The following is a 10210-nucleotide window of genomic DNA, read 5'->3' as shown; positions in this document are numbered from 1 at the left end:
CACTGTGCTGGTGTCTCTGCAGCATTCACAGTCGCCGTCAGTCAGTGTACACACATTAGGGATGTAGACAGCCAGAGTGTACACTCACAAGCCATTCGCCACCGACGACGTCTGACCTCCCAGCATCTTCTGGAATCCTAACTATCTACATCTGTTCCCTTCTGCCCTATTCAGAGGTCTCGACTGACATGAAAATTATAGACTAGTGTCCTTTACCTTACTTAGGAGGAGCAGCGTAATCCTTGTCAAGGATTCACCACATCTTAGGGAACATGTTAAAATCCAGTCTCTGTCACTTTACTTTCCACCCATAGCCGGTCCCTTTGCTCGGAAATAACCATGCCACTGCAGCCAGTAGCTAGCAGCTGTGTGAATATGCTGACGACCATCACCCCGTGCTCTGTGGGCTTCGTGGTGTCGTTTCTAGAGAAAGCTTTTCTTTGCGGGTCCTCTGTCACCCCAGGTGACGAGCTGGGCAGGGGCATGGCTAGAAAGGGATTTACCTCTGACTTCAGTCAACACCTGGAAGCTGGCTAGGCAACTATTTCCTGAAACAAAATCAAGTAATCCGAGTTCTGCGTGTTCCCATATCCTCTTGTCACCAAGAGACTCCACCCCCCACTGGAGGCACCCTTTGTTACTGCAGTGACAGAGTGCACATCTCGTGTGAGGTCCTGCTTGATCTGTTTTCCAGGCTCCATAGACCCCTCTCCAAGGGTTAGGTGGCCTATGTCACCTAATACAGTTTGTCCTCTTAGGCAACTCTGGGTTTTGAAAGTCTCGGGGTCAAAAGATGTTTGTACTTCACTCCATGCCATCAGAAACAACAAATAAGCAAAACCAAATGCTGTTTTTTTAAATCTCACTTGATTTTTAATGTGATTAATAGCGTTATTAGCAAATATGCGAATAATGACAGGCAGAATAAAAACACTGCAGAGACGGTGCCTGGTCTCTGCCCTTCGGACCCCTGCTACACTATACAGAAAGGAGGTCTAGAGCATGGCATCCTAGTGATGGAGTCAGGACTAGGACTCATCAACAAGAAGCAACGATTAATGGGAAGAGCTTTAGAATGCATATTTCAGTGTTTGAATCTACCAGAGGAAAGAAGTAAATGAAAACTTTGCTCCTTGGTGAGGAGACGGAACTAGAAATACCCACAAGGCAACCTGCTGCTGGAAATGCATCTCTCCAACAGGCAGGCCACAAACTTGGTCCCCTCAAGTTTTCAATGCCTTCACTTTCTCTTCCTCCTCCCATTCAAGGAGACAGATTTCTACATAATTCGAGAATTGCTCGAAATTTCCCTCCGTCTGTACAGGAAATGCTAGTATTTGGTGATAGAGATGCAAAAGGTTGTCATTGTCAACCGAGTTACTACGCATAGTGATAAAGTGCACTTCAGAGAAAGGTACCTCGTGGGATAGGAAAGTGCAACGTGTGAGGTACTGTCAAAAGTGCAAAGCTGTTAAGTCTGTACACTGTACCCACATGCCAACCCCAGTACAGCAGGATCTACCCCCTAAACCACAGGAAGCAGGGGAGATGTACTCTCACCGACATCTTTGATCGTGTGCACACAGGAGCGTTTGGATCTGTCTGTGTGTATGTAGGTAGGTGTGAGTGTGCCCGAGAGTAACTGCTTGATGGCCTGTGCAGATGTCTAGGAATTAGCTTCCTAGAAGTTGGAGGTTCACCATTGATAGAATTTTGCAACCTCTACTTCGAAATGCCATTCCGTGTTAAAGAAGCACTACGCTTGCAGCAATGGTTGAGCAACTTCCACCTGCATATACTGTAAAGTAGGCACCTGGCTCTGAATTAAATGCTTAACGAGAACTACCAAGAATACGACGACTATAATGCTGCCAAGACAGATGCCTATGTAATAAGGGTAGGACTCCTCTGGTTCATACTCGCCTGGCTTGTGTGTAGTACTCTGTGTGTAAGGAGTAACTTTTGGAGTTGCTGAACTGAGGAGATCCTGGACATTCCTGAATGATCCATTGTGTGGCAGGGCGGTGATATTGAGGAGGTGGCAGAGCAGCGGGTACAGATCTGTGGAGTTCATGGCTTCTTTTGTGAAATTCTTTCTGAAGGCAGGACCGTGGGCTAAAAATATTGGATGCATTTCTGCTAATGCATTATCATAACCATGGTTGCCTACTGTGAAAGAGAAAATGCATGAATAAGTTAGCCAACCAGATGGCATTCAAATGGAAAGATTTATCATATGGTCATGTTCTGACCTCAAGTGCAAATTTTATCCCATTTGACTTTACAAAAATGAAATCATCTTTTCTAATCTCTGCTGTTGTCAACCCCACAAATCACCTCAAGAAATCAAATGGTTACAAATCTTTCTTATGGTCTCTACTCCCTTAGACAGCAAAGAAGGAAGGGAACATGCAGAGCTGGGTCAAGTCAAGGTGGGAAATGCAGGTGGATGGTCTGTCTATGGTTGGTTGATGTCTAGCAAACACTTACAGGGTAGCTACAATGTCTAATCATTCTAAAGCAAGGTGGTGTTAGTCTTAACAGTAAAAGCAAACCCCATAATCCCCAATAGAAAGTGAAAGCAATGCATAAACACAAGACAGTACAGCAATCCACCCTTTAGTCACAGCTATGACCCACTACGAAAACCAGGTCAGAACGTGTAGGCATAGTGAGAACTTAAGAAGTCGGTCTTCTGGCGTGCATACCCAGAGATTCCATTCAAAAACAAAGGATTAGAGCTACTTATTAAAAACTGAATGGCTGGCTGACACAGTATCAGAGCAAAGACATGGCGATGGTTACTGTGAAGATGGTGACCTATGAAAACTGACAGCCTTTTATTTTAGAGTAATAAAAACTGACTCATGACTCCAGTTCTCTTACTTATCCTTGCTACAAGGAAATTCACAACAGCATCCAAATGCAGAAAGTGAACATTCAAGTCCACTCTCTGAAAGTCACTGATCTGTCATTTCAAAAGTAATCTGAAGTCTTCCTGTCAATGTGATCCACCTGCAGAAGTCATTCTAAATGACATAACTCTTTTCAGTTTATTCAAGGAAGGATGATGCTGGGCTTATGAACCAATATAGCAAGTACCAGACAAGGTACTTTGCTCATCTGCTTAACTGATAATAACATTAAAAATAAGCCATTATATAATATTATCCAGAACTGATTTAAGGGTGGTTGCCATCATTTCTGTGAGAAGTTGAGACCTAGATTCTAAGTCATATAAGAAAGCAGTAATAATTCTTTCATATAACATGTGCCAGAGAACCAGATTTAGGAGGAAATCTTAAATAATGGTAGTTGCTAAAATAAATGTTTGATTTAATGGGCAGTATTTAATAATGAGTACCCAAGGGAGATGGTTCTCAGAAGCCACTGTGAATGAGACTCCTTGGAGCCACATAAAGGCTGAGGGCTAGGCCACGTCCTCCCAGTGTCCAATTCAGCACATGTAGACTGGGCTCAAGGATGTGCCTTTTCAGCCATTTCCAGCTGATCTACATACTGTTGTGCCAAAGGATGCCCTTAGAGAAGCCTGCCTTTGGACTCAGTAACTTGTAGAATCCTATCCATTGGCTAAATGAGCATAATGTAATCGAAACAAAATCACTGAGGTTTTTCTATCAAAAAATAAATGTGAGCAGCCCATTGAGCAATTGTAGTTCACAGAACCAAAGTCCTATGATGTCTCCCTAAATGGATGTTAAATATATATATATATATATATATATATATATATATATATATATACACACACACACACACACACACACACACACACATACACATATATATCTCCTCAAAGATAGCAGACCTTTTCTGAGTGACTGCTCAGACCTGCAGAGTTTGTTAACGGAACAAATGAAGGCAGAAATGATTCCCATGACACAGCCTCCCCAGCTTCCTTGATGTGATCGAATAGTGATTTACAGATTATGTGTGGGCACAAATGCTCAGCAACCAGAATGTACTTATCTGCTGTTCGGAGCCACACGAACACCACAATCACACGGCCACACAACTACTTCGCTTTCAGTCACTGAACAGGGCAGCAGCCCAATTCTATCTAAAGCAACACTCTTCTATATTTTTCTCCCAGAGTTGGGGATCAAGCCCAGGGCCTTATTAACATATTACACGCTAGGCAAGCATGTCTGCCACCACGCTCTATTCTCAACCTTGTATGTCTCCCATGTACATATCTTAAGAAACATTTCTAGGTGAGTATTGATACGATACAGACCCTTCAACAGTAAAGTAGCAGAGAGTTAAGAAAAACAGCAAGTAAACTGTTGTATTATCCGCAGCCTCCACGTTAGCAAGAACCGGTGCAGAATGGGAAGAAATACAATCACATACTCACACATGAAATCGTCTGACTTATTCTGCAAAATATACCACCCTTCATCGGCCACGGCCACAATTGGCTGAACTCGATCACTGTGCTTGTAGTGCCATCGTTCTGGTATTTCCTCCTTTTTGTAGACTGTTAGATTAGGATGGGCACCAGCCAGGGCATCATAGACTTCATCGAACTTCCCTATGGAGGAAGGAAGAGAGAGGTTTCCAGAACAAGACTCCCATTCCTGCCGACGCAGGAGACTCCCAGCTGATGAAAAGGGCCGGGAGGGCGAGCACAAGGAAACAGAGGAGTCATGCGTGGTGGACTCCGTACCCTGAAGAAGAAAGAATCTCGAGGGGGAAATAGCAATGGTTACTCCTCTGTCACTAGCACGCTCTCTTACAGAATAAAGGGCCTTTAAGAGAAGCAGGAATCCCTACTTTCTGAAGACTTAAACATGCAGACAGGTGCACACACATCATCTGTCTTATAGATGCTACCAAATATCAAGGATTTATGAAACCCGAATGAGATCACGGCTTAGACTAAACACGTGGCAGTCAGCCACTACGGATGTAGGGACAGAATCTTTGCAGAAGAGCATGGTATGTGGAGGTCACAGGTAGGGAGAGGATGTTCAGAGATGGCAAGCAGCCTGAGAAATGGAAAGGCCCCCAGTATATTGGGGGAATTGGAGAATAGCCCAGAATTTCCAATGTACCACACCTCGCCACTATCTTTAACTTTGGTTCATCAAATCCATTTGTCCTCTGTCTCTCTAGTCCCCACACTTCAACAAGAGAAAACCACAATAGCACTCCAGTTGTCTGAGGGAATCTAATGGATTGGTAAGACCTATGAGTTGCAAACTGTGTGTACTGGCACACACGCATACTTCCATGTGGCTACATAATAGATTCTGCTTAGCTCCCCTGAGAGCGCACAATTCCCACTGGTGAGGTAGCACAGTGTTTCAAAATCCTGTTCTCTCCCTTGACACAAGTCCAACCCTCCAAGGTGCTACAGTTTCATCCGGAAAGGCGGGCCTTGCACGTTCAGCTACACATATTGCAGCTTCTGGGTGTTAAAGGTTTACCTGTCTTTAAAATGTAGCCAACACTGGGGTTTTTTTTTTACAAAGAATGTAAGGTACTGTTAAAACTTGCTGACCGAAATGAAAATAAGCCCGAGATTGACAAACGCACTTTCTCTTTCTTATTCTCTATTGCTTCTCTAGTAAAGGGGTCTTCATTAAGGGTCTATGGACGGTCACAGGCTTTCAAGAGATGACTGTAATTATATTCAAAGGCCATATCCATTTCTTCTGGGGGGGGGGTCATAATTATTTTTATCATACTATGTGATTCTAAAATGCTTAAAACCTATAGCCCAGGTGTCAGTATTTAGGCAGGGGAAAAGAGATCTTTGCTTTCCAAGTCTAAGAACTAAATCTTAGCACACTGTCAGGACACAAGTGCACTGACTTTCTGAAGGACAGGAGCTTAAACGCTGGGCGCGTGCAGTGCTAGGCTCGGATGGGCATGAGGTCAGACTTACCTTCTTTTGGCAGGATGGCAGCTACAGGCGAGTGGTCGATCAGGGTATAGTGGTCTCTATCCAGATAGCGGTCCAGTTCTATCACCCTCTGCTTAGAGCATTGGGTCATTCCATGATCGCTCGTGATGATTAGGTTCACGTTATTCCATAACTTGGCCTTTTTCAGCATTTTTATCAGATACCCTAACTTGTAGTCGACATCTGAAATGACGGGCCCCATGAGGGGACTGTCAGGTCCCACATCGTGGCCTGTGTCATCAGGCTCTTCCCAGTAGAGAAGACCGAGGTTGATGGGGTCTTTGGCTGTAAACCATTCAATGATTTTGGCAACTCTGTCTTCAAAGGAAACAGACTCATTGTAAGGTAGGTAGTGGGTAGGGAACGTCTCATGGATCCTTACGTCTGCTCCTGGCCACATGGCTGCACCACTAGCATGCCCTGCCTTTTGGTTGGTAATCCATATGGGTGTGGCTTCTTCCCAAAACTCAGAATCATAAATGTCCATGTGCTCCAAAGAGAAAGATTTGTTCAGAATAGGATCAAACATGCTATTTGCAATAATCCCATGATTCTCTGCAAAGAGACCAGTGACCAGAGTGTAATGGTTAGGGTAGGTCTTCGTGATAAAGACATTAGTGACCTGCTTCACATGAACACCGTATTTCATGATATAATGAAAATAAGGTGTCGGAACTTTATATAAGTAATCCCAGCGGAATCCATCAAAGGAAACCACTAGAACCTTCTGCTGTTCTGGCTGGAGAGAAAATGTAGTTGAATGAGTTAGGGCAGCCAGTGTGCAAGACAGCACGAGAAACTTTGGAATCATTTTCAAAGTCCTTGATCAGCTCAGCATAACGTAATCTGTAGAACAAACATAGAGAAGTTAATGGTAACAACGGGGATTTGTACATTTCCTTCCAAGCTGAGTCACAGCCTAGAAAACTTGTGGTGCAGAACTCTACTTGACAACAGGACACCAGGGCCAAAAGCTTAAGTGCCATTTAAAAAGAAAACAAAACAACTTTTTACTTTCCACTAAACCATCAACATATATTCCTTAAAGAAATCATTTAAATAGGCTCCACAATGACATTTAAAAAGATGATTGATATATATGACTTTTCAGAGACACTTTCAGAATGATCTAGAATGCTTTCAAATTTTTATTACCTTTTTATTTGGTGTGTGTGTGGTGCATTTATACACACGCAGGCCATAATGAGCCTGTGGAAGTCAGAGACCAACTTCTGAAAGCCACTTCTCTCCCTCTGCTATGTGAGCCCCCGGGAGTGAATTCAGGCTGTCAGGGTTATCTGCAAGCACCTGACCTGTTGAGCCATCTTACGTGCCCAACCCAGAATTCTGCCCAGAAACTTTTATATAGTTAAGGGACTTCTGACTTTATTATGAATAGGACAAATACAGAAACTTAGCAACAGAAAATACTATCGACTTATTCAATAGTGGTACGTACACACACACACACACACACACACACACACATAAAATATACATTTCCATAGTCAACCCCTATGCTTGAATCTTCTGTCTTTTTTTTTTTTTTTTTTTGATTTTTCGAGACAGGGTTTCTCTGTAGCTTTTGGTTCCTGTCCTGGCACTAGCTCTTTCTAGACCAGGCTGGCCTCGAACTCACAGAGATCTGACTGCCTCTGCCTCCCGAGTGCTGGGATTAAAGGCGTGCGCCACCACCGCCCGGCTTAAAAGGTATTTTTATAAAGAGAAAAGTAACAAAAATATTTCTTTTTTGTTTGGTTGATTTTGCTTTTTCCAGACAGGGTTTCTTGGTGTAGCCCTGGCTGTCCTGGAACTCTCTTTATCAACCAGGCTGGCCTCGAACCCAGAGATCCACCTGCCTCTGCCTCCCAAGTGAGGGGATTAAAGGTGTGCTCCACCACTGCCCAACTAAACATGGTTTCTTGAATGAAATAAACTTTGTAACTTTCAACTATATTTAGAAAATGTAATCTATATTAATTTGTTAACCATCAAATCTTCGGGTTCTGTGCACTGCACAAACAGATTCTAAACTAGGTATAAAGGAAGCATACTTCTCCAATTCGATCCAGGTTACAATCAGTCAGCATCGAGAAACCATTTCCCAAGATTCAATTTCTTTGAGTCCCCACTTGTTTTTCTTTAACATGTGCACATTTCTTAAAAGTCAATGCAAAGAAGAAGCATGGATAAATGATCCTGTGCGAATCTGACCAGTTCTCATCATGGCTTCATGCAAAGAAATCTCTTATATTCAGCTTTAGCATCTTCCTAATTCAAACACGGTGAAGCCATTATCATAATTCAGAAGAGGCCCGGTCTTGCCCTGCTGTATTCTAGACTGAGGTGAATGTAATCTGTGTGGCATGCTGGCTTTGCTTGCATAGGAGCTTAAGGTAAGATTTGTTTTTTGTTTCGTTTTTTGGTTTTTCAAGACAGGGTTTCTCTATGTAGTCTTGGCTGTCCTGGAACGTACTTTGTAGATTAACCAGGCTGGCCTTGAACTCCAAGGATCTGCCTGCCTCTGCCTCCCAAGGGCTGGGATTAAAGGTGTGTGCCACCACTGCCAGACTAAGATATGTTTTGTTTTTAACTGTAGTTTCACCTAAACTTGAAACTCCTTTAAACACTGATCTCATGACAATGATTCCAAATATAAATTTAATATTGTATCATGAATGCCACTCTTTTTTTTTTTCCAATTCTGGAAGCAACATTAATGAGGGCTGCAATGGGGGAGTTAATTGTATGCAGGATATTGCAAGTATCCTGACTAACCTTTGTGACCCATCCTGGTTCCGTCCCCTATTTCTTTCCCCCAGTTTTGTCTCCCATCCCACTAACACGAGGGAAACTTATTATCAACCAAATATAATTTAACGCCAAGAAAGAATCAATAGCACGGAACATCTGATTTTCATCTATTTTAGGAAATTCAGTTAATTGCAGTAAATAGAAGAAAACTCTTTTCCTGGGGCAAACTGAGCTGAGAAGACATGAAGTGCTGTCTAAAGCTCAGAAATGTTTGTCAATAAAAACCAACATAATACGTGGGTGACATAGCGCAGGTGGGGGTGGGGATGAGAAAAATGGACAGATCTCTTTCTTTTCTATGCTGAAATGGCACAAAGCCCTGAAAACCTTTAGATCTGGATGCAAATCAAGCTGGCCTTCCCAGTCCTTCCTTGCCCCAGCTTCCCCCACCCCCACAGCCTGTGCAATCAAGAGCACCAACCAAAGGGCAGAGGGCAGGGAAGAGGAGTGGGCTTAGAGAAAGGTGTTCGAGGGGTGGGGTGGGTGCACCGGCTCTTCACCATCGGGGTTACTAGGCCCTCCCCGCCCCCGGCCCCCCGGCCTGGTGATAGCCCCAGTGTGGGCCTGGGGAAGGAGGCCACTTATTCCCGGGGACTCACCGGCGCTGTGGTCGGTCGGTTCCGGAGCGTTAGGGCCAGGGAGCTGGCCGGGAGCAAGGGACGCCGGCGGGTCCCGAATCCCCGTAGGCTCACCTGCCGGGAGTCCCAGGGAAGAGCACCTGACCCGTCGCCGCCCACCCTGTTACTGGAACGCCATTGGCTCCCTCAGGCTCGTCGTTCAACCCGGCAAAATATCTGCCCCTAGGAGTAGCTGTGCTGCCTGTCAATCAGTAGAAGCGGGGGCGGGCGCTGCCTGGGTTTGGAGGAGGGGGACCTGGTGGCCAGGCTCAGAGAAAGCCTGTCACTGGGAACTGTTGCTAAGGGACCATAATGTCGCACCCCAGTGTTTGATAGTCTGAAACTCATGTTTGTTACAGCCACTTTTGTTCAATCACTTGTTCTGAGTTTTCTGCTCCCTTTATCATAAACTGGTGACATCATTCTGTAGGTTTTCATTGGAGGAGGGTCACCAGAATATCTAAGAATTGTCATGAGATAATGTTTATTGTTTGAGACAAGATCTCATTTTGCTCAGGCTGGCCTGGAACTCGGTTTGTAGGCCAGGACCTAAGACCTTCTTGCCCGTCCTCCTAAATGCTGGAGTTTACAGGCAGTCATCACCATGCCTGGTTTTATGAGGCTCTGGGGATTAAACCCAGGTTTTCCTGGATACCAGTTGAGTACTTCATCAACCGACCTATATCCCTAACCTTCATTAATTCTTTTGTTCACGAATAGCTAGTGTCAAGTACTTTGTCTGCAAACGGCTTCGGGGAATGTAGTCTGCTCTGTAGTTCAGAGTTTGCGGTTCAGACCACCCAAACAATAGCCCCCCCCCCCCCCCCCCCCCCCAAAGCTCCAGTTA

General features: G+C 44.3%; 1 protein-coding gene across 1 annotated transcript; it reads right to left on the bottom strand.

Moving 5' to 3' along the window:
* Positions 1 to 848: 848 nt before the first annotated feature.
* Enpp5 (ectonucleotide pyrophosphatase/phosphodiesterase family member 5) lies at positions 849 to 9501 on the bottom strand. The gene is made up of 4 exons (XM_041655579.1): positions 9346 to 9501; positions 5915 to 6778; positions 4379 to 4555; positions 849 to 2169 (listed from the first exon to the last, which is right to left on the bottom strand). Exons 2-4 carry the CDS (start codon positions 6741 to 6743, stop codon positions 1757 to 1759), a joined length of 1419 nt encoding a protein of 472 aa, XP_041511513.1. The 5' UTR covers positions 6744 to 6778; positions 9346 to 9501; the 3' UTR covers positions 849 to 1756.
* Positions 9502 to 10210: the final 709 nt, after the last annotated feature.

The sequence above is a fragment of the Microtus oregoni genome, unplaced genomic scaffold (assembly GCF_018167655.1).
Source record: "Microtus oregoni isolate MIOR12 unplaced genomic scaffold, Mior012 000007F_ref0000211, whole genome shotgun sequence".
NCBI classification, from domain to species: Eukaryota; Metazoa; Chordata; class Mammalia; order Rodentia; family Cricetidae; genus Microtus; species Microtus oregoni.
Note: the sequence above shows the minus strand (reverse complement) of the source record. Positions and strands in the feature narration are given on the sequence as shown.

What these genes read in the sequence shown, in the direction of transcription:
- Enpp5 (XM_041655579.1), bottom strand. Translation starts at nt 6,743, where the DNA reads ATGATTCCAAAGTTTCTCGTGCTGTCTTGCACACTGGCTGCCCTAACT. An exon ending in TGCCATCCTGCCAAAAGAAG is followed by an intron (nt 4,556 to 5,914) that starts GTAAGTCTGACC and finishes CTTCCTCCATAG; the next exon opens with GGAAGTTCGATGAAGTCTAT. An exon ending in TAAGTCAGACGATTTCATGT is followed by an intron (nt 2,170 to 4,378) that starts GTGAGTATGTGA and finishes TCTCTTTCACAG; the next exon opens with TAGGCAACCATGGTTATGAT.